General features: G+C 34.5%; 1 protein-coding gene and 1 long non-coding RNA gene across 3 annotated transcripts in view; one reads left to right on the forward strand and one right to left on the reverse strand.

Annotated features, from left to right (window-relative positions):
- Positions 1-972: 972 nt before the first annotated feature.
- LOC125646961 (MFS-type transporter SLC18B1-like) overlaps positions 973-25000 on the reverse strand; it is a 30666-nt gene continuing 6638 nt past the window's right edge. For both annotated transcript variants that reach the window (XM_048873627.2, XM_048873628.2), the window contains exons 2-14: positions 21596-21967; positions 20792-20887; positions 19962-20035; positions 18074-18230; positions 17888-17956; positions 15798-15888; positions 13903-14042; positions 13175-13273; positions 11667-11767; positions 11197-11292; positions 4758-4832; positions 2737-2830; positions 973-1922 (exon numbers count right to left, since the gene is read on the reverse strand). In XM_048873627.2, the coding sequence (XP_048729584.1) occupies positions 1746-1922; positions 2737-2830; positions 4758-4832; positions 11197-11292; positions 11667-11767; positions 13175-13273; positions 13903-14042; positions 15798-15888; positions 17888-17956; positions 18074-18230; positions 19962-20035; positions 20792-20887; positions 21596-21937 (1611 nt within the window). In that variant the 5' untranslated portion in view covers positions 21938-21967 and the 3' untranslated portion in view covers positions 973-1745. The remainder of the gene's footprint in view (positions 1923-2736; positions 2831-4757; positions 4833-11196; positions 11293-11666; positions 11768-13174; positions 13274-13902; positions 14043-15797; positions 15889-17887; positions 17957-18073; positions 18231-19961; positions 20036-20791; positions 20888-21595; positions 21968-25000) is intronic.
- LOC130046967 (uncharacterized) lies at positions 22951-24909 on the forward strand. The gene is made up of 2 exons (XR_008796047.1): positions 22951-24250; positions 24680-24909. It is a non-coding gene; the product is annotated as an uncharacterized LOC130046967 (long non-coding RNA).

The following is a 25000-nucleotide window of genomic DNA, read 5'->3' on the forward strand; positions in this document are numbered from 1 at the left end:
ATACCACATGATACAATGTATACACAATATTACCTTAAATCATTGTATTGATTATTAGTATTTGCATAAAGTCAATTATAGCATCACATTAACGTGCAGGTTGGTATCCATCATGAATTCAATACTTTAGAATTACATTCTGTGGATTGATTACATTTTGTGGAGATCCATCATTTATGGGTATACCCATCTAAAAAAAAAATCAATGAAATACACAGACCAAATAGTTTCATTTGCAGAAATCATATTCCTGAAATAACATCCAACCGAAAGTGTAAAATCTTGGCAATCCACGAAAATTAGTCCCCTCAAATTGAAATGATTCCACAGCTGTTAGTAAAACTGGATAAATCTTAAATACACTTCTAGTACATGTATAACATGAGAATGGAAAATATCCAGAAATACAGAGAAACTTTCAATATACAATTTTGGATACATGTACATATAATATTAAAGCATCAATGTAAAAAATTGGAAATATAACACCTAGCTGAAACATGAGCAGAATACGTTTTGCTGTGAATCAAAGAATTCACCATGGATGGATCTGTAGCTATTAATTTGCTCTTTTCAAAAGAATTTTCATCTAACATGACACACTTGTAAGTTATAGGCAATCTAATACTTTTTTTTTTAAACAAAGTTATAGCTAGGACACAAATTGAAAATGTTTTTTCCAGTGACAATGACCTCCAAATGACCTTGGATACTGGTTACAGCAAACATTCTGGTTATCCTCTATGTGGAGTATGCACATTTACTGCCTCTTCATTTTAGATTCATGGCTTGAAAAAGATTGCACAGACAGACAGACTATGATTCCTATATCTCCCCCACCCCCCTTTATTTGCAGGCGGTGGAATAAAATCTCTGATACCATGGTACAGGTAATCATTCGCAGGACACACACAAATCACACTTGTATATAGCTTCACAACTTTACATGGGCAGGAATAAGAAGATAAAAAATCTCCCTCATAAACAGTTTAATGCTGAACATAAAAATTTAATTCTTTACATTTTTCATATACATATAGTACAACAATTAAAACAAAGTAAACAATGGCACATTGTTGAATTGAACTACTATTTCACTTTGGCATAAATATAAAAATATACATTGATGGAAGACATTAAAAAATCAGTAACACATTTAAAAATGTCATTATGTGTGAATAAAATGTGTATAAGAATTGGCTTGAAAATATACTGATTGAACACGCATCTAATTAGATTTGCTTTGTTATACACATGTACTATATACATGTACGGTGGAAATCTATAAATCTATCCAAAAATTGAAATTATGTTACTGCATGTTTAAGAAATTATACGAAAAATATTTTTTAAATAGATAATTAGCACAAGGTTATGTATAAATAATCTAAAATTTGATCAGAAGAAATGGCTTGAAACATTTTGATTGCAAAAAACTATCTACACAAGGAATGTATCACAGACAAACTGCAAGTAATACAGTAATACTACAATAATGAATACAAAAATATATTCTTTTGAAATAAATTACAACCAGTTTTGACTTACTAACACTAGTCAGTCACTTTAAAGTACCACTAGAGAATTGGTACTATTTGGCAAATCGGTGGTTTAATACATTCATTAATCAACCTATGAATTATAAATATTTCTGATGAAATATATCATTCTTGAGTCTGTTGGCCTTTGGCCACCATTACCCTGAAATGTTTTGGTCTTCCCAAATTGGATATTGCCCTTTGACCTCAGACCTGTGTGGCTGTTAGGGGTGGGTAGGATGCCATGTAATCCCCACGTATATCCTCCCTAACGCTGTCTCCTAGCAATGTTGTCTGCTCCTCTGGCTGGCCAATCGTTGTTGGCTTCACATTCCTATTTTTCTTGCATCGGTCAAAAATATAATTGAAAAAGAGCAGAGGAATCTGAAAAAAAAATGCAAATAATATCTAATATGTAGTAAAATTGAAGGGGTGTGCAAGAACTTTTACTGCAATATAAATGCTTTCAAAGAGAGGCAACACCAGAAATTTTAAGAAAATGACTACGTATTGCTAATTTAGTGTATTTCAAATTTAACACAGCTGTACGCAATGACATGGGCTATTTGGTACAATCACAAATTAGTGCTATCAGTTTTGTGCTCTATAAATACTGCTGTATTTCTAATATTTCAGCACTGCTACTATAATGATAACACACTTTTGACAGTCTGCTTTAAATAGAAGTCCTAGAGTATTGTCGAATAAGATATACATGTAGGTTAGGAATATTTTTCGAAAGCAAAATCAGTTGCTTATTTCGAGAAATGATAAAAATTTCTTAACTTTTAGTTTATATTACATTTAAGCTCAGGTGAGCTAAAAATGACAAAACCAGAGAAATTTTCTAAAAATCATCAATAAAACTTGTTTCAACTAGAATTGCCTTATAGTTAAGCATGAGCATCATCTTTCTACTATAAATTTATGACCCTAACAGATTTCAATTCTTTTTATTAATGGCTTTGTAAGCCAAATGAACTTTGTGTAGAGTTACATGTATGACACACCACCTGGCCATCAGCACCTTTGAGCTCCTAAAACTTAATTTTTTTTTCATCCATGACCTTGGATTTGGCCTTAACACATGATCTGGCTATATTAGTTGGTAGGATCAAGAGAGAGACATAGAGATTGTTGGGCATTGTTTTTTTGTGAAATATGAAAATTAGTTAAACACAAATATTACAAAACTCACCATTGCAAGACAAGAAAAAGCGGTGATAGTGCAGCACCATTGAAATCCCACCACATCCAGCAAAGTGCCACCAAGGGTGGGTCCCAGAAAATCTCTGCAAGATAATACAAAACTGAAATCATGATGGAGCCTATAGCTTCATTAGAAAGATGAATTTATGAAACACAATGCAACCATAGGCGATCATTTAAAAAAAGGTACACAAGAGGCCCATATTCCACATCACTTACCTAAACCTTGGCCCTGCTATTGTTAAGCATTTTTTTTTTTTTTTTTTTTTTTTTTTAATAAGTTTAGTCTTTAATCCTATGAAAATATTTGACCTCTTTTAAATGTGGCCCAAACCTAGCTCCAAAGGGTCACAACATAACAAAACTTGAATTCATACAACATGGGGAGGCCTCAATACCATTGCTGTTCTAAAGATGGTCAAGGCCACAAGGTCAAAGATCATAGTATGAAATGAAAGGTCTTGCAATAAGAAATATACATACGAAATATGAAAGCTCTACCCTTCATGAAATATTGAATAGGTTAGGTTTTCATAAAAGTAGGTCAAACTCCCTAGGTCTTTGTGCTATAAAAAATGTCTTTTCACAAGAAATGCACATATGAAATATGAGAGCTTATCACTCATCATTTAAAATTATGTGCAAAGTTAAAGTTCAGAAAAACAGACAGAACAAAAACAATATGCCCCCTGGTTTTAGTCACGGAGCATAACAAAAACAATACGTCCCCTGACTTTAGTCATGGAGCATAACAAAATCAATACACCCCCTGACTTTAGTCACGGAGCATAACAAAAACAAAATGCCCCCTGACTTTAGTCATGGAGCATAACAAAAGCTTGAATCCACACAACTTGGGAATATTTGTATCTTGATATGATTTAGTCTGGCCCTGCTACTCTAGCAAAGAATTTGTTTTAATTAATTTCCTAAATATTCCCCTAAAAACTTTGATCTCCTATAGTGACCCCATCCTATCCCTGGGGCTCCTGATATGAACAAACTTGAATTTTAACTACCTGAAGATTTTTGCATATTTCAAATATGACTAATCATGACCCTGTTGAGTTGAGATGAAAATTTTTAAAGACATTTCCCTATAAAGTCTTAGGTACCCTACATCATCATAATGGCTGACTTCCATTAAAAACATGGGTGGAAATATAAATATCAGCAATATTTGCCTAGTCATTTAAAAATTCATCAACTAGCTGAGTGGCTCAGTAGGTTAATCACATTAACTGCTGAACTATAGATCGCAGGTTCAAGTCCAGCAGGGGTTTTAATTTTTTTTCAGATTGCTTTCTACCAATACTGCATTTTTTGAGTAAATAAAGTAATTTTGAAAGTTTTTAATTTCAAAATATTGTTGTACATATCCTCCACTTTTCATCCAAATCAAATTTCTCTGATGTAGCATTATAGGATTAAACATTCTTTTTGAAGAATTTATCGATATGTAAACTCCGGACATTTTACTCACAAACTGAATAAAAGTGCGAAACACTTTTATGTTAAGTTTGTGAGTAAAATGTCCGGAGTTTACACATCGATAAATTCTTCAAAAAGAATGTTTGATTCTTATAATTCCAATTCATTCACTTTATTAACAATTGCAAAAAATTGAATAGTTTCCCCGCACTATGTTATTTGTTTTCAGGCGTGTATGAATACATCGAGTTTTCGGATTTATTGATGTATAAACTCTTGTACAGCTTTATTTTTGTCCAATCAAAACAATTGTAATAAATAACATTGGAATTATACATCCTTAACTATTTCCACTTCCAAAAGGGAGTGATACTTCATTTGAACAAACTTGAATCCTCTTTTCCCAAGTAGCAAGTTTAGTTAAATTAGTCCTGTGGTTCTGGAGAAGTCGAAACGTTAAAATTTTATAGATGGATAGACGGACAGACGGATGCCAGACAAAAGGTGATCTGAAAAGCTCACTTAAGCTTTCAGCTCAGGTGAGCTACAAATGAAAAGCTGATTTATTTAGAATCTTACCCAAAAGCGTACATGGATCCCCACAATCCTGCCACTAAGCTGTAAGTGTTGACATCTTCCTCAAAACCTAATTCTCTGTAGGAAAATAATTCACACATACATGTAGGAGTAGTGCAATATAAACTAGTGGGTATTGTTTTATATAAAAAAAAAAAAACCCAGATGTCTCCCCTTCAAAGTTTGATTGTCTAATAACCGGGGCAACAATAATGAGTGCAAGCATCTTAATGTCTGCTTTCCATGGAATGGGTCAAGGTAAAAATTTTGGTACAGTACATCTTGTCTTAAATCTGCCTTCCATGTTGTAAGTTTGAAAACCTAATGTCAAAGGGTTCTCAGGTTATGGTCTGGACTATACTTTGATGTAAAAGAGTGACCTTGACAATGTAAGTAGGTCAAGGTAAAAAATGTTGGTGATGTGCACCCCCTCCTCAATATTGCCTTTCCATATTACAAGTTTGCAGTCTTGATGTCAAACAAATCTTAGTTATGAAATCATCAAGTATTTTTTAAACATGACATTGAATGAAGATATGGGTCAAGGTTAAAAATTTTGGTACAGTACATCTTGTCTTAATGTCTGCTTTCCATGTTGTAAGTTTGAAATCCTAATGTCAAAGGGTTCTCAGGTTATAGTCTTGACTACACTTTGATGTAAAAGAGTGACCTTGAATGAAGAAATGGGTCAAGGTAAAAGATTATGGTACATTACATCTTGTCTTAATATCTGCTTTCTAAGTTGTAAGTTTGAAATCCTAATGTCAAATAGTTCTCAAGTTATAGTCTTGATGTAAAAGAGTGACCTTGACACTGTAAGTGGATGAAGGTCAAAAATGTTTGTGGTGTGCATCCCTCTTCCATATAACCTCTCCATATTCCAAGTTTAAAGTTTTAAAGTCAAATGGTTGTCAAGTCAGCTTTTGGCCTGGACTATATTTTGACATAATAAAATTGACCTTGACTTTATAAATGGGTCAAGGTCCAAACTTTTGGTGGAATTCCCCCTTTCCTCTTCTCATATTCTAAGTTTGAAGTCTTAATGTCAAAGCGTTCTAAAGTTATGGTCAATTCATGTTTTTCTTAATTTGACCTTGAATGAAGAAAGGGGTCAAGGTCAAAAATTTTGGTGCACTCTTTCATATCATCTCTCAATATTCCAAGTTTGAAGTTTTAATGTCAAACGGTTGTCAAGTCAGCTTTTGGTCTGGACTATATTTTGACATAAAAAATTGACCTTGACTTTATAAATGGGTCAAGGTCAAAACTTTTGGTGGAATTCCCCCTTTCCTCATTCCCCCTTCTCATATTCTAAGTTTGAAGTCTTAATGTCAAAGGGTTCTAAAGTTATGGTCTATTCATGTTTTTCTTAATTTGACCTTGAATGAAGAAAGGGGTCAAGGTCAAAAATTTTGGTGCAGTGCACCTTGTATCCATGTCCTTTTGCCACGTTCCAAGTTTGAAATCGTAATGTCAAAGGGTTCTCAGCTATTGGCCTGGACTATATGTTGACATAAAAGATTGACCTTGACTTTATAAGCGGGTCAAGGTCAAAAGTTTTGGGAGCAAGCACCCCTCCTCTATACCATCTCCTTATGTTCCAAGTTTGAAATCTTAACGTCAAAGGGTTCTCTAGTTAGGGCCCGGACAAAATTTGGTTGAAGAAGAATAAGAAGAAGAACTAGAAATGATCTCGTTGCGAGCAACGAATAGGTCTTCCGTCCAATTTCTGACGAGATAGGACCTTGACTGGAAGAATTCAATTAGTGAATTAGTGAAGAACGACTATACATGAAAGAAATAAACACATACATGTAAGACGTGATTTATCAATTGTAAACAATTTCGGTTTTGTTTCATTCACTTTCAAGTATCTCGGTAGTCCATAAAACGACTAAAAATTCCAATTGAACCACATAGGAACCCACACTAAAACATTTCTTAACAAATACTGAGTTTTGGACAACTTCCGGTTTCGAACAACCAACTTCCGGTTTCGAACAACCAACTTCCGGTGGAAATGATATGACTTATTACACTCTATTGAATAATTTTATGAGGATTAGAATTTAAAAAATGAAATATTACATATTTTTATGTTACTTCCGGCGGATGACGGAAGTGACAGCAAGAAAGTTGAAACACGTATGTCACATCTACAAGTCACTATCTAACTTTCCTGAAAGCTTCAAGACTCAATCTTTGAGTATTTATGAGAAAACACTTGGAGAAAAAAACCCGGAAATCGTACATATTTAACGAACGGAAGTGAATTTTGAAAAAAACAACAATAATTCACTATACTCTGAAGATGGATAATGTCAATTATATATTTGAAAATCATAAAAACACTTGCTTTATAAGCGAGAGATATGATAGCAAAGAAAAACCATTTTTCCGAAGTTTTTCTCTAAAAACCGGAAGTTGCTGGTTAAACTTCCGGTAAGACTAACATTTTCTGAAACGCCACAGGAGACCTAATTAATCTATGCAAGGTTTGTTTCAAAAACATAATTTTGAAATTTGGCGTTTCTTTTGTTCACTTCCGGTAACGGCTGGAAGTGACGGATGATAATGATAAACCTTTATTACAGAGCTACAAGTCACCATCTATCATCCCTGAAAGTTTATAGACTCGATCTTAAACCATTTATGAGAAAACGCCAGGAAAAAATATCATTTGAAAAACAGAAATTCGACCGCAACTTGTGACCGGAAGTAAATTTTGAAATAGTGGTGCAGGGTTCTTTTGAGATGGATAATGTCAATAATATCTGTAAATATCGTATTAAATGGTTCATAAATAAACGAGATATACGAGGACAAAGAAAGATCGTTTTTTAAAAAGTTTTTCTCTGAAAACCGGAAGTTGCTGGTTAAACTTCCAATAAGTCTAACATTTTCTGAAACGCCGAAAGAGACCTAACTAGTCTATGTAAGTTTTGTTTCAAAAGCATACTTTTGAAATTTGACGTTTCTTTTGTTCACTTCCGGTGACGGCCAGAAGTGACGGATGGCAATAATAATACCCTATTGCATAGCTACAAGTCACCTTCTATTATCCCTGAAAGTTTGAAGACACAATCTTTAACCGTTTATGAGAAAACGCCTGGACAAAATGTCATTTGAAAAACGGAAATTTGGCCGTAACTTGTGACCGGAAGTGAATTTTGAAATAGTGTTACAGGGTTCTCTTAAGATGGATAATGTCATTAAAATCTGTAAATATCGTATTAAAAGTTTGATAAATAAACGAGATATACGAGGACAAAAAAAGACCATTTTTTCGAAGTTTTTCTCTAAAAACCGGAAGTTGCTGGTTAAACTTCCGGTAAGTCTAACATTTTCTGAAACGCCGAAAGACATCTAATTAATCTATGCAAGTTTTGTGTCAAAAGCATTAGTTTGAAATTTGACGTTTCTTTTGTTCACTTCCAGTGACGGCCGGAAGTGACGGATGGCAATGATAATACCCTATTGCATAGCTACAAGTCACCATCTATCATCCCTGAAAGTTTGAAGTCTCAATCTTTAACCGTTTATGAGAAAACGCCAGGACAAAATGTCATTTGAAAAACGGAAATTCAGCCGTAACTTGCGACCGGAAGTGATTTTTGCAAAACCAAAAAAGACCTTTCTAGACAATCCTATTTTACATCTTTCCTGAAAGTTTCATGAAAATCTATCAAGCCGTTTTAGAGAAATCACGGGCACAAAATCGGTAAGAAAAAGAACAATAATAATAATAATAGAGGAAAAGAAACATAAGAATCACTATAAGGTCTTCCGTTGAGACGGAAGACCTTAAAAATGACAAAAACAATATGTCTCCCCTTTGAAGGGGAGACTTAATAATTATAGGTTATAGACTTTGTATGGGAAAATATGACGACCGAGTTTTTTGGCGCGTAGACGGACCGAGCTTGCGAGGTCCGCCCGCGACAAAAAACGAGGTCGTCATATTTTCCCATACAAAGTCTATAACCTTTTTATTATATACTTTCAATTTCATTTAGAAACTTACAATAATTTTATTTTAACAATTTCTTTATTGGTTTAACTGAGTAAAAGATGAAAAACACGAAAAATTTGAAAATTAACGGCGTAGTGTATTGATTGTGACGTAATGTTTGCGGGCCGGAATGTTTCCGGGCATATATCGTGTGATATATGCCCGCAAACTTTTAAAGAAAAAAGAAGAGATGAAATTGAAAGTATATAATAACATAGAATATTGTCAAATGTCTGTAAAATCTCCCAATAATAGGCATTGTGTTGTCATTCTAAGGACATCATATGGCATATATGTTAATATGAAAGACCATACCCCATTTGGCAAACTTCGGTAGATTACGATACCCTACATTTAGCCTCGGATGTAGGACGTTAAATGATATGTAGCTATACCTAATATTTGCAATACGGTCATCTATTTACTCTCCTGGGAAAAACTTCCACTTTCAGAAATTAAAAAATTAATTTATCGAGTTTTCCTTTGAAAACTAGCTGCTCTCTATTTCGAGAAAAATAAAACAGCATAATTCTCAAAGAGAAATAGTTACAAACTTTGAGAGTGTTATAAAAACAAGAGGCCCAAGGGCCTAGAATCGCTCTTCTGATAAATTGTACAACCCCACCATTTCTATTCTTAGCCTCTTAGTATTCTAAATCTTTAGTTAAATCCTAAGAATTCAAAAAAAGTAGGTCAATGTGACCTACTTTTTGGTTTACACATTTTGAGAACCCAAGAAATATCAACTGACAAAGTTTGATGATTTTAAGCCAATTAGTATCTGAATATTGAAATATAGCTGTCAAATTCCAATTGTAGGTCATGGTGACCTACTTTTTGGTCAGCGAACTCCGAACATGCAAGACCCATCAACTGACAAAGTTTGATGACTGTAGGTCAAATAGTATCTGAAATATATAAATATAGGTGTCCAATTCCAAAAGTAGGTGAAGTTGACCTACTTTTTGGTCGAAACCCTTCGAAAATGCAAGACCCATCAACTGACAAAGTTTGATGACTGTAGGTCAAATAGTATCTGAATATATAAATATAGCCGTCAAATTCCAAAAGTAGGTCAAGGTGACCTACTTTTTGGTCGACACACTCCGTTGACTCAAGATGCATCAACTGTCAAAGTTTGAAGATTGTAGGTCAAATAGTGTCTGAAATATAGTAATTTAGCTGTCAAATACCAAAAGTAGGTCACGGTGACCTACTTTTTGGTCGACACAAACCGAAGACGAAGACGCATCAACTGATAAAGTTTGATGATCCTAGGTTTTACAGTGCCCAAAATATGCATCTAAAATTGAAAATGTGAAATTTGAATATCTGCAAAATTCAAAAAGTAGGTCACTGTGACCTACTTTTTTTATAAATATGTTTCAAGGCCTCAAGATGCATCAACTTACAAGATTTGATGATTCTAAACCTCTCGGTATTTGAAATAACAACTTAAAATATATTTATAAATGATAAGCCATAAAATTCAGAAAGTAGGTCACGGTGACCTATTTTTCAGTTGACGCATTTCAAGGTCCCATAATCCACCAACTGACAAGTTTTGATGATCATAGGCTTCAAAGTGTCCAAGATATGCATCAAAATTAATTTTAAAATAAATACCTGCAAAATTCAAAAAGTAGGTCACCGTGACCTACTTTTGAGACAACTTGACACAAGGTCCTAAGATGCATCAACTGTCAAAATTTGATGATCCTAGTCCTTATAATGACTAAAATATCTAAGATTTAAGGAATTTAAAAAAAATTTAAATTTAGGTCAACTTTGAAGTGACCTTGAGACCACGCCCTTTGCCCCAGGGTAATGCCTTGAACAATTTTTAATCTACAACATATCCTCATCCTTATGTGTAAGTTTGGTGATAATCTGCCCTGTGGTTCTTGAGAAGAAGATTTTTTAGCAACCACTACTTTTGTTTGTATTTTCCTGATTATCTCCCCTTGTTAAAGGGTCACATCCCTCTATTTAGTATGTATGAAAGCCCTTGGGCCAATGATACCCTGTACAAAATTTGAAAGAAATTGGCCAAGGGGTTCTTGAGTTATAGCCCTTTTTCTAAAAAGTTTACGCACACCGCACAAATGGCCATAGTATTAGCTCTTTGAGCCTTTGGCTCAGAAGAGCTAATTAGGTCAAAATGGACTGTATTTTGCTGTCAGTAGTTCCAGTTGATCGGTGGTGCTAAACATGTTGCTATACATCATACATCCGAGGTTAACTGGAATCGATTGAGGGGATCCGAGTGGGCATTTACAATATGAATAATGTCGATAGAGTCAAATGAACCATTCAAATTGCATGTTACAAGTGAAATTAAATTATCATTATATAATCAAAACTATTTACAAGAATCTTTGCAATCTTGCACATTTCTGCAAAATTAAAGTATATATAATAAATGCTTACTCTGCAAAGTAGATGTAGATGTCAAAAGTTGGAATTAATGCCAAACTTGCTGACACTCCAAGTATGATTAAGGCGACAATGTTTAGCCACAACTGACTGAAATGTACAAACAAAAAGCAAGTTATAAAGTTCTAATACAAGGTACATGTATAAGGTTTAAGGTGATCTGTTTTCTCCATCAGTCTGTACTTGCAACACACTACTGACTGTGTCACATACTGACCAAAGATGGTAGGGGGGTGATTAATTCATACATCATTTCAAGATTCTCTCTCTCTCTCTCTCTCTCTCTCTCTCAATCAGAAATCCTGATATCAGTTATATCTCCTCCTATTCTTAGTTTCAAACGACATTGTTTTCAAAGACCAAAAGCACTTTCAAGAATTTTGTATGAGTAATTGTAGGTTACAAAGGTATCACAAAGCTAGTAAAAATCTATAAGATAAAGGTCACACAAATGATGCACATACTTGTAATCCTCTGGAAAACCTATAAGTGAAGAGGGTCCCAAAAGAAACATGCCCACAGCAGATAAGAGAAAGCCAGGAATCATCAGGAGTCTGTTGTCTGGCTACAATATAAAACAATCAGTGTTAATAAGATGCTCATTGGCAACAATGTTCACATTACATTCTGCCTACATGTATCATAATCTGTTTCCCAGGAATATGGTTTAAACAAAGTTACATAAATGTTTGACAGTTTTTGCCCCTAAGGCCCTGGGGGTGCAGAAGTCTTGAAAATTACAAATTATATCCCCCTTGTCCAAGATATGCTTCATACCAAATTTGAAAAGAATTGGAAGGGTACAGTTATCAAGAAGTTAATAATGTTCAATTGTTAACACACACATTTAATCACTATGACCATTTTGGTTCCATCCTGGTACCAAAACCCCTAGCCCTGGAATCAGGAAATTTACAATTTTGGTATAAGGGTTACCTGTTCCTTCTAAATATTCATGTAGATTCAATTTTGTATCAATTGCATTGATGAAAATGTTATTTAAAAGTTTTACAAATAAACAGTGTAGATATCCCAAGATTGGCCCCATCCTGGAGTAACCTCTACCCCTGGGATCATGAAATTTACATGACTATGCAATTATATATTTTTGCAGTTTTGCCCCCCCCCCCCACCCACTCCTTTAGTCCCCTGGGGTGCAGCAGTCCTGAAATTTACAATATATGTCCCCCTTGTCCCAAAGACGCTTTATACCAAATTTGAAAATAACTGCAAGGGTAGTTATCAAGGAGTTAAAAATAAATAAATGTTTATTCGGTATATACATACACATATACATACATAGATACCAAGGATAACCCATGAAAGCTCGAAACCTTATTTCCAATGGGGTCCTTTGATGCACGGATGTTTGCGCTAGGGGGTCATTTATGTGGGAGGAAACCGGAGTACCCGGAGGAAACCAACGTGTCCCAGTGGGCGACCGCCATACCCTCTCACATACAACCACTGCCAATCACGGGGATCGAACTCGGGTCGCAGCGGTGAGAAGCGAGAGCGCTACCTCTGCGCTACTTGGACACCCGAGTAAATGTTCAATTGTTAATGCACTACACATGTCGACGGATGCAGACCAATAGCACCAATAGGTCACCTGAATGACTCAGGTAACTTATAAACCTTCTTGTCAAATTAGTTGATAATGGTTTTATGGTTCAAGAGGAAATGTCAAAGTTCTGGAAACAGACGCAAGAATGTTTGCTCACTTGAAACTCAACTTATGTGAGCTAAATATATACAGAATGATATTGAATGAAAAGTTTTTACAAACTCATTACATAAGGTAAAACATGTGAATTGCACCCATATGTTTATATCACAGATAAATTGTCTTGAATTTTTTTTTTTGGTATTATTCTGAATTCCAAATAAAGGGTGACAGTATGAATGAATGTGTCATTTATATATTTCTTATAAAAGGTTTCAAATTGAACACAGGATGTAACATACTTACACATCTATCTGCAATCCAGCCCCAGATTGGTGACGACATGGCATAAAATGCAGACATTACCAGGAACAGTACCCCAATTAACTCTGGTCCAAGGTCAAACTAAGACGGAAAAGGCATGGTGATTAGATTGGTCTTATTAAGGACTATATATGATATGTGATTCATTAGCTGATCGAAATCGACATTCATGCTATTGTTTCAAAATTACATGTATTTTATGCAAAAATGTACAATTTTGCATGGTGGAGCATCCCCTTTCAATGTAGGCAATCAGTAAATGCAAGTTTTTTCTATGAAGTCCCATAGAGACTTTGACCTTTGGACCCAAAAATCAATAGGGTTTTTCCTCTCTTGTTATCTAATTCCTGACTTAATAATCGTTCACTTTCAACATAATGCGAAATATAAATTTTCCCAATTTCTATTGATTTTTCATCAAAATTGTACCTTTTTACCCAAATGTCCAATAAAATGGCCACATTTTTTGTCTAATTTTACTTTAAAGTATAGCAGTACTACTGGGTACTACCTATTAGAAATTTATACCTACAAAGAAACCTTCTGTTGTAATTAGTTTGAGTTTTGGCCCTGTTTTGGGTTATCTATCCTATACTACATGTACAGTTTAATAAATAACAAGCAAATATTATTTGAAAATAACATTCATTGTCTTACAATATAAAGGTAACATACAGAAAGAAATCCATCAAGCTGTGAAGCTAACTTACCTCACGTAAATGAGGTTCCAGTGTTGGGTCGAGAATTGACCAAATTAAAGATGCTACGATGATTGCAAAGGATGCTATGATGATAGAGGGAGATTTCAGAAGTACAAAACTACTGGTGTTTGATTCTGAACGCTGAAAATCTACAAATATAAACATGACATGTTTGTGAAACCATGTGCCCCTAAGAGTGGTTATGTTCAATTGTGTCAAATTTTACTCTGACCATAATGAATGACCTTGACCTTATCAGAAGCTTTGACCTTAAACTTTCAGTTAATCATGTATGAAATCTAAGTCATCTTGTATAGTTAAACATTAAAGTTGCAGACAGAAAAAAAAAGACAGAGACCAAAAATAAATTGCCCTTCATGTTCAATATCAGGAGCATAAAAAATTCCACTCAGTGTCATGTTCCTTTAGTCTTCATCCATCATATCATGACTGTAAATACAGTACAACATCACATGGCTGTCCTGAGCATACTAGTATAACGAACATTCCTTTAAATTACCCACATCTTTTTATAGCTGCAGAACTGTAGCTTTCTGGGGTTTGGGGGGAGGCTAGCTAAATCAATAAACAAGATGACCATTTGAAGCTGCAAATTAATTTGTATGGCCATTGGAGCTTTAATGAATGTTTGAAGTTCGGTCTGGACACAAGTGTAGTACCGTATATACTCGCCTATAAGTCGGTCCGCCAATAAGTCGGTTGTATTTTTTAAGGTTATTTTGTAGGAATTTGCCATTGACCCGCTTATAAGTCGGTACAAATTTTTGTCGGAATCAGTTGACAATTTCAAGTCAATGCTCTAGCGTTTTTACCTATGTTTCAAAAAATATTTTGAGAAATTAATAATTATGAGGTGCGCAATATCCAAGCCATATCTGTTTGGTGTTTAAACGCAACCCTTGATCTATTATGGACAATGATCCCTTGTTTACCTAAGCAAGTATGGTCTCCTAATTACCCGTCCTCTGTTTAGTAGGACCGGTTCCTGACACCATGTTTACTTAGTGGCATGCGCCTCCCGAAAACTGTTATTGTGGGATTCCGGTATAATTCATTGTATCAACAATAGAGTTTTTAAGAGTCAAGAATGATGATCTACATTATCTGTTAACAATATTCAATCTTTTATGAAATATATTTCAGCCGGTATACATACGAATATTTCAACATTGAATCGGGTTCGTAATTCAATTGTACTGATAAACGATAGATTAGTTACCGGCATATGTAAATAATTTCTAACTAGATAAAAATATAAAAATATGTAAATACTTGTACTTTATACATAATTTTCAAATACATAAACAATACAATATGTCTAGATATTTGTGAACAATAATCATTTGTGTGGTAGTACATGATAATCGTCGGAGTTGTTTAAAAAAAACCACTACATTGCGCAGCCTAGAAAAATACTAATCTTCTTAGGACGCGCCTATAAGTCAGACATAGAGTTTTGGACCAAAAATTGACACCCAAAAATCCGACTTGTAGGCGAGTATATACGGTAGATAAAGATGCTAAGAATTTTTTATGTTTAAAACTTTGAGACAGCAATTCAAGAATATAGTGGTATACATGTATGACATCATTTGTGTGCAGAAAAAAACCTGTACTGTAAATCTGCAGCTCTCTGGTATGTCCCATTTTTACCCTTGAGAGTTATATAGTTTTCAAAAGCTAGTTTAAACAATTTCAATCTTACCCTTTTAGACCAACTGTGTAAAGTCAAAGTTTCCTGAACTCTTGTTTTGTAACAAGGTTTATATTTTTCCAATAAGAGTTAAAACAGTGGAACGTTTGCAGATTCTCTCTCCAAATGAGCAGATGTAAACTTCTTGCAAACTTTTCAGTACAAGTGATACATGCACTGCATGACTTACCTTCATCGGGAGGTAGAATTATCCAGTTCACCGGCACACAGATGAGTAGGATGATGCCAATCACCAGGAAAGGCGTAAAGAAACCACCCAACTGGAATATCAACACAAAATTAGTGACTATATCATAATAGCACATTTAATAGAATCTATGCTTAGAGCTAAGGCATGTTAACAGTGAAATACATGTATACATAGATATTTACATTACCAACTCTTTTCTTTGTGATAACCCTTTGAAGCTCCAATTTGTCAATTTCCCAAAAAACTTACAACTGGATGCAAATTTCTCAGTTCATGTAAAATGAAAGGTCAGTGGTCAGGGGGGGGGGCATGGAAATTAATTTTAAACAGCCCTAACACTGACAAATGAAGCATCACTTGAATTATTCGCCGCCTTGCCATTCAATTTCTTTGCACATGATGTCAGCACAGGCATCTAAACACACAAAATTCCATCATTTAAACGGTGATAGCATCGTATTAATCATGATCTATTTGTAGAATTATCTTCCGACAACTGAATCCTCACGTCTTGGAAGATAGATCCGCGAAATAAAGTTGTAAGAGGTAGGTAAAGCAGCAACACCAGCTGGTGTCACTGAATTCCCACTTTTCAATATGGAGTCTGCTCCCCCGCACATGTCACAATATAAAAGCAGGGGTAAGAGTCAGAGGAATCTCTGAAGATGCTTGCCTATTAATATTACTAATCATGGCCCTGTTTTTCTTGAGAAGATTTTTAAAGATTTTTCCTATGTATCAAAATATGTAAAACTTTGATCCCTTATTGTGGCCCCATCCTACCACTGGGGGGGAGGGGGTGGGGGGGGGGTGTCATGATTTGTACAAACTTGAATCTACACTACATGTATGTCAAGCAGCTTTCATGTATATTTCAACTTTAAATTTCTGGCCCAATGGTTGTCAAGAAGATTTTTATTTAAACCCACCCCATTTTTGCCTTTTCTTGATTACCTCTCCTTTGCATGAAGCATGGCCCTTCATGTGAACAAACTTGAATTCCCTTTACCCAAGAATGATTTGTGCCAAGTTTGATTGAAATCTTGAGATTTTCAAAGGATGCCACAAAATTTTACTCATTCTTAATTATCTCCACTTCAAAAAGGATGTGACACTTCATTTGAAAAAAATCTTTAAATCTCTTTACCCAAGCAAGCAAGTTTGGCTGAAATTCAAACTGTGGTTCTCAAGAAGAAGTAGAAAATGTTAAAAGTTTATGGATGGACAAAAAGTGATCAGAAAAATTTATATGAACTTTCAGCTCAGGTGAGCTAAAACCATTGGATTGGTGACAATGAATTGGAAGATGTAATACATGGTATGAGTTTATTTAATCTAAAAGCAACAATTAAAGTCTGAAGTAATACAATGTAAATAAAATCTGTTTTATTAATTACTTATGAAAGCAGTTCAGTTCAGTTAAAGCTGTACACATATGGCCCCTCCCCAATATAATGACATCCCACAGTATGCACTATTAAGACATGCATTTAAGGTCTAATTTGACTTATTATCTTTTTAACCCATGAAATATTTCCATATACTGTATCAAAGCATTTTCACCAATTATTTTCCATATCTAAAAATGAGTTGGTGTAAATGTGACTTTCTCTTCATTTAATTCTGATTTATCCACTATCAAAGCAGATTGAGCCAAGACATTTTAGTAAAGGAAATTAGAATTTATTGCTTATAGACACAATGATATGAACACACTACACCATACAATGTTCAGATGCACCACTTGTATAATGCTTCCTTTTTTTTTTTAATACATAAAACAGATAATGACTTGGTTAAAAACGAGAACTATAATGTCATTATTGTATATTGTATTCTGTATCAGCTGTTTTGTGCTTTAGACAATACAGTAACTGTATGGACACAGATGCCTGTGTTTTAGGAAATTCTTATCTACAACACTGCAGGGTTGTTGGTTTTTTTTCTTTTTTTTTTCTACAAGGACGTAGCAGTTGTCTGGGCAAATAAAAAGTTAAGACCTGAGCAATATATGAAAATTAAATCATTTTTCTGGGAAGACATTTGATAATATAAATGTTACTGCATACTCCATAGAGAACTCCCGCAATTGCTGGTCCAGACATGAAGCCCACTCCAACAAACACTTCCCCAATTCCCTGAAATAAAGCATGTCATTGGAATATTTGAAAAACTATAGCATATTTCTATTCTAAAATATAATCACCATAAATGAATATCAAATCCGTAAGTTAAAAAACATCTGAAAGACATACAAACACCGTGGCAATATGGTCTGGGAATTCTTTGGCACAAAGTGTGAAGCATGCAGTATTGAGAGCTGTGCATCCAACAGATAGGACTATTCGGAGCAGGAAACACAGAAACACAAATGTCATTGGACCGTTGTCCACAGGGACATAGGCCAGAGCACTGGAAAAGACAAAGCTATACTCTCAGAGCAAGGACTGTATCACCTGTCTCGGTTTAGCGGTAATTTCGCTCCTTCTCACTACTGTATACTGGGAAATATTCGCCCCCGTTTTATTTTCGCCCTTGTTGTCAGTGGGTGAATTTATTAAGACTGCAGGGGGAAATTGTTTATTCCTCTTATTTCTCATTTAACACAACTGTGTCTGGGCGAATTTAAAATGGGGCAAAACCATCAGCAAGTGCAGAAAGGTGAAAATAACATGGGGCGAAAATAACCCTGTACATGTATACAGTATTTAAAGTTTTAAATCACTTGTAGCATTAAATGATCGGCAGCAAATGCCAGTGAGTATCAATTCAGGTTGAACTGATAATTTCAATCATATTGCGCCAGTTGACTGATAAGAGATGAATGATAAAAAAAAGTTTAATTTTGGCAGATATTGACAACTGATTTGCAGCAATGAAATCTTAGCAGTTTGTATTTCAATGAATTTACAAGTACGTGTATTTGTTAGACAACATAGAAAAAAAAATGGTGCTCTAGCTATGAAGAAATATCAACTGAAAACCAATCCAGCCAAATATGCTATAATGACCTCGACTTTCAATTGATGACCTTGGAAATAATACCAGCCATACTCTTGCTCAGTTTCAAAAAGAGGTGTTATTGCTGAGATGAGACATCATCCAGGCACCAGAGTATCATCCAATAGTAGTCCTCTTGATAATTTTAGTTGCTTGATACAGGTATAGGTATACAGATTAATAGGTTAGAGATACTTTAGAAATACATTTCATTTTTGAAAATACATGCGAGTATGAACTACAATGCTTCACATATACTTCATGAAGAACAACATGCTCCATGAAAAGTATGCAGGAAGTATTGCAGTTCATGCATTTTAAAAAATGAAATTTACTTCTTATATTCTACTTTCATTTCTGTTGGAATTCCCAGCCATTAAAACTCGGACGTACTATTTATATCAAGGTTCATAATGCGCATTGCTTACATCTGCAGCGCATTCATGAGGAAATGGCTATCATTAGAATTTGTAAAGATACCAAAAACAAGAACATTGGAAAATGTAAATACTAATATATAATACATGTATACTACATGTTATGTAAAACTTAATGAATATATACTGTACATAGCTCTATAATCTAAATATCATACAATATGTCATACATGTAAAAGATGGAAATTAACCTTTTTATCCTCATAATTATTGCAAAATATCAAAGATTGCTTTTAATTTGTTAACCCTTAATTCATTAGACATATCAAAATGAAATTTACAAGATATGTCAATTAGCAATGACAAAGATGGTTCACATTCTTCTTAAACAAAACACCTGTATGACCTACAGACTGTATTTCTGACCAGTGGAGCAGTTTTGTCTGAGATCCACCGAGCGTCCAGCAGTAGGAAATTTACACTTTATGCAATCAGAACATTTTAAGAATGGATTTTAATTGGAGCGAATTAACTGTTAGACTGAATTTATTCAGGGCTAGACCTGACAATCCGTTCAATTTTTCATTTCATGTGAATTTTAATGTACAGGCGTGACAGCTTGAATGGGGCTGAAAAAGTATGCGGTTTTGTGTACAGTCTGCTATCACACGTACGGAATATGAAAATTATCACATCATTTTTTTCCATAACTTTGCATTCTTTTCTTTATGAAATGAAAGCACAAGAATAAAAAAAATCATATTACCCAAATAGAAGTGTGCACCCTCCGCTTATGAATAATCCTGACAAATACATGAATTTAATTCCCACATGTGGAAGCTGAAATTGAGAGAATCAAATCATTATCAAACATTAGAGATTAAATCTTTTTATATCATAATCCATATTTGAAAAGCTTGCACATAAACATTAAAAAAAATTATTCACAATATGGTCCTACATAAGGAAAAGTGCCACATTTGATCCTCATATAAGGTGAGTTTCATATGCAGATCATATGCAAGTCATGTGTGTATCAAATCAAACTCACTTCATATGAGAATCATTTGTGGCAAACATGCCTGTATAATTGATGACAAATTCTGTTATGGGCTATGAAATCATTTGGGCTTAAGTTTAGTTTAAACTTCATAAACCATGAAATTCATGTGTATACAGTTGTACATGTGAATTTCAAAGATTTTAATTGGACTACTAGTGTATGGGAGAGAGAGTGAGTGAGAGCTCAGAGAGAGCTCAGAGAGAGAGAGAGAGAGAGAGAGAGAGGAAGCTTGAAGAGAGAGAGAGAAAGAGTTGAGAGAGAGAGAGAGAAAGAGAGAGAGCTGAGAGTGTGTGTGAGAGAGAGAGAGTGAGAGAGAGAGAAAGAGCTGAGAGAGAGAAAGAGAGAGAGAATTAGAGAGAGAGAGAGAGAGAGAGAGAGAGAGAGAGAGAGAGAGAAAGAGCTCAGAGAGAGGAAGCTTGAAGAGAGAGAGAAAGAGCTCACAGAGAGAGAGAGAGCTCAGAGAGAGAGGAAGTTTGAAGAGAGAGAGCTCAGAGAGAAAGAGAGGAAGAGAGAGAGAGAAAGAGAGCACTCACCAATTTTCCAAAGAGTGGAGAGAACACAACCTGACTTAATGCAAACACTCCAAATATCCATCCTGATATGGCATCACTGACACCCTTAGCAGCTGCCTGTATTTAAAAACACAGAAATAATGAGTTTTATTACTACTTCATTAGTAAAATGTAGGTGGATCTGATGTGCTTGATATACCATAAAAGGGATTCTGACAGACAGCATAGTCAACATCAAATTTCCAGCCTTAAAATTAGGCACATAAACTGGGGTTTGTTTCAGATGAAAATTAACAGGACCATTATTATGCATAACATGTACCTATAAGTTCTTTCAGCCAATTAAGAAATAAATTTCTCTTGGAATCCCTAGATGTTAAAATAGACATACTTTATCATTAAGGTTTATATACACACATTGTTAACAATTAACAATTAAGGAAATGGCTATCACACAATTTGTAGAGATATACCGTTGGACTGATGGGGAGTAACTAACACTCTTGGCTTGGAATAATGACTCTTGGACAATGAAAATGTTACATATAAGATGCTTGATATAATGATTCTACAAGAACCAAAAAAAAAAATATCTTAATTTATGATTCCTCATGCTACAGACTAAAATCAGCCAATTGTCAAAGCTCAGAAGGTGAACTATGACAACTGCCAAAAATTTTTATCTTCAGACGTGTGTTTTAAACATTTCACTTTCATGAATATAATTATAAAGAAACTTTGTTGTGCCATCTCAACAAACCCCCCCCCCCCCCCCCCGAAAAAAACAACAACAAAAAAAACAACAGTACACATCATGATACTCACCTCTTGTGGGAAAAATGGTGCCAGCAATGACAAGCTGAGGTAGGACAAAAAGTCTGCCATGCAAATGCTACAGAGGATTGCTTTTTGTTTTCTTGGTAATGCAAAGAATGAGAATCCATGAGTTTCTGATGCAGTGTCAAAATTACTACTGTCAATTTGTTCATCTTTACTATTCACATCAGTTGTGGGTGTCGAATGACCAGAGTCTGGTAAGGAGACATAATTTGAATAGTTGGGATGTGGTGATTTTCTGTCTTCTAATAAGTTGTTCTGATGTGCTTTCTTCTTCGGGAGAAGGGATGATGATTCATCATTCTCCTCATCATCGCTGTTATCCAACATAAGACTGGACAAGATATTCTATCAGGTCTCCTGAAATGTATAGAGAAATAACAGGATGTAGGTTATCCTTTATCAACAAAAATATGTCTCCCTCTCAAAGCCAACACAACAACTTATGTCAGTCACATTACTTGATGCTAGGAATGTTTCATCTATGTATCATTAATAAAGAAAAGTAAGAATTCTGTACTCTGATAAAATGGTGACCTTGACCTTTATTAGATGAAAATTTATGTAAAACATCATGTATTATAGTGATTTGCTACTTTAGAACTTCCTTACTACAGAGTGCTAACAACAAAAAGGTGGAAGATAAGCGAACCATTGGGATATACTGAATGCACTCAAACTTTTACCATGAGTCAATGCATGCACAATATATCAACCATTGCTTGAAGGACACTCACATGCAAGTATTTAGTCTTAAACATGTTTGCTAATATCAGTCACATAGTAGATAACAGTAAAAAAAAATCTGACAAAACTTGAGCTGTTTATATTATTGTTTATAATGGCTTTAATACTCCACAAATCATTTATCATTATCTGCCTTTGATCATAAATGTTGTTACCATTTCAATTATATCGTTATATTACACGATTGACATTTCCAAAAAAAAATTTCAAATCCTTTTTTTTTCAAATTACTTTGACAATTTACTGGTTCATGGGGATGTAATTTCGTAGGTAACTTCACTCTAAAACCAATCCATGCAAATTAATTACCCCCCCCCCCCTTTCAAAGAAGAGAGGCATATTGCTTTGCACCCGTTGGTCATCAGACCACATGTTGTCCGCTCAATATCTTGAGAACCATTCACTTCATTATAATGATATTTCATATGTAGGTTGGTTATCATACTTATGAGTAGAAGAGGACCCCTACAGATTTTCAGGTCAAAAGTTAATCCACTCTGGACATAGGAAGATACTGTCCGCTCAATATCTTGAGAAACCTTTCCTCCACAGACATCAAACTTGGTACACTGATACATTGTGAGGAGTAGGTGACCTCTATTGATTTTGAGGTCACATGGTCAAAGGTCAAACTGGACATAGGAATATACTAACTGTTCAATGTCTACAGAAACCTTTACTTGACAGACATCAAACTTGGTACACTGATACATCTTCAGGAGAAGATGACCCCTATTGATTTTGAGGTCACATTGTCAAAGGTCAAGGGTCAAACTGGACATAGTAATATACTGTCCACTCAATATCTTGAGAACCCTTTCCTTTACAGACATCAAACTTGGTACATATGTACATCTTAAGGAGTAGATGATCCCTATTGATTTTGAGGTCACATGGTCAAGAGTCAAACTGCACATAGGAATATATTTTCCATTCAATATCTTGATAACCCTTTGCTTGACAGACATCAAACTTGGTACACTGGTACATCATAAGGAGTAAAATTTGGGTACATTTAGTCAAAGGTCAAGGGTTAAACTAGACATAGTAATGTGTTATCGCCTATATTTTAAGAATCATTTGCTTGATTGACACCAAACTTAGTACACTGGTACAGCATAAGGAGTAGATGACCCCTATTGATGTTTAGGTCACATGGTCAATCCACTCTGGACATGGGAAGATTTTGTTTGCTCAATATCTAGAATTGGTTTGACACTACTATCAATTAAATGATACATGTGTATAACCCTTTTCAATTTTGCACCATGTTTTATATGTTTTACAAATATTTCTTGTTAATTGATACTCACATGAAATTAAAATTTTAAAAACCCAGTAATCAAAAGGTCAAGGTCAAAGGTTATAAAAAGGCACGCGACTGTCACATTTTATGTCCAAACTACTTTCCCAAGTTTTAACCTTGTACAAAAGAATTAAATGTATATAATTTTATTCCTAACTTGCTTCCATACAGGTAAAGTTAATGATATTCACCAGGTCTAAATTTAGATACCTGTGTATATTTTCACTTGAAATACCAGTTGCGAGTTAGTTTGAGCGTAGCAGGCAAGGCGTGCACAGAGATAGTTGGCACCCAGTGTTTTGGGCATAATCATGTTATTCGCTCTGCGGAGCGAATTAGTTTAACATGCTTGGTTTATACATGTACGTGTTAACTATTGACTTTTTATAATCATGCTATTTATTCCGTTTATAAAAGCAAAAAGCATTCATTCACATTTACGGAATCTATGCTATAATTAAGTACGTAGAATACATGCCAATTCGTTCCCCGGAGCGAATAACATAATTATGCCGTGTTTTGTATATTGAAAACTTAATTCACTTACTAATTTCTCTTATAAACCAGATTGTCATCGCTTCACTTCTGAGGTAAGTTTATCTTTATTCAATATATTTAGTAAATTCCGTAATGCATTGCAATTTTCTCTTATCCTACAACTTTATAGTAAAAGTAATCTCAAGTTTGCATATTGTACATGTAATATTGTTTCACACGTCATAATGTACCAGTAGTGAGTATATTATATCAAAGTAATGAGTAAATATGGGTAGAACTTTATGCTCATGGAGTAGTAGTAAAGTTACATATGCGTAACTTTTTGTATGTGTAGTACAGTGTACAGTGTATATACGGTGTATAGCAAAATATGCGATGTATACAGAAGTAGTGGTAAAATGTAAAACCACAGTATTAACATTATAGTGGATTTATCAAATGTACAGTATGAAGTTTACATAAATAGTAAACTGTTGTGTAACGATACAGTATGTATTCTTGAAACGACATTTATATTATAGGTCCAAGGTACAAGTAGATCAAATACAGGAAATATTGCCATTCACACATAATACCTCGGCCCGCCAAAGTTTGGGAAGAAGAGCATATGTGGAAGCAGAAACCAACTTTAATTATTTAATGAACTGTAGTAAACAAAAATGTAATCTGTAAAAGTGGAGAAATATATATTGTAAAGTAAACAAAATTGTGATATGTAAAAGTGGAGAAATATATATATATATATTGTAAAGTGTTGTGAAGTGCATCATTTCTTTTATATTTATTTGGACAAGAACTCGGTCAATCTGTGACAGCAACACACTGTCTTTTCATAGTAATTA

Source organism: Ostrea edulis, chromosome 6 (assembly GCF_947568905.1).
Source record: "Ostrea edulis chromosome 6, xbOstEdul1.1, whole genome shotgun sequence".
Taxonomy (NCBI): domain Eukaryota; kingdom Metazoa; phylum Mollusca; class Bivalvia; order Ostreida; family Ostreidae; genus Ostrea; species Ostrea edulis.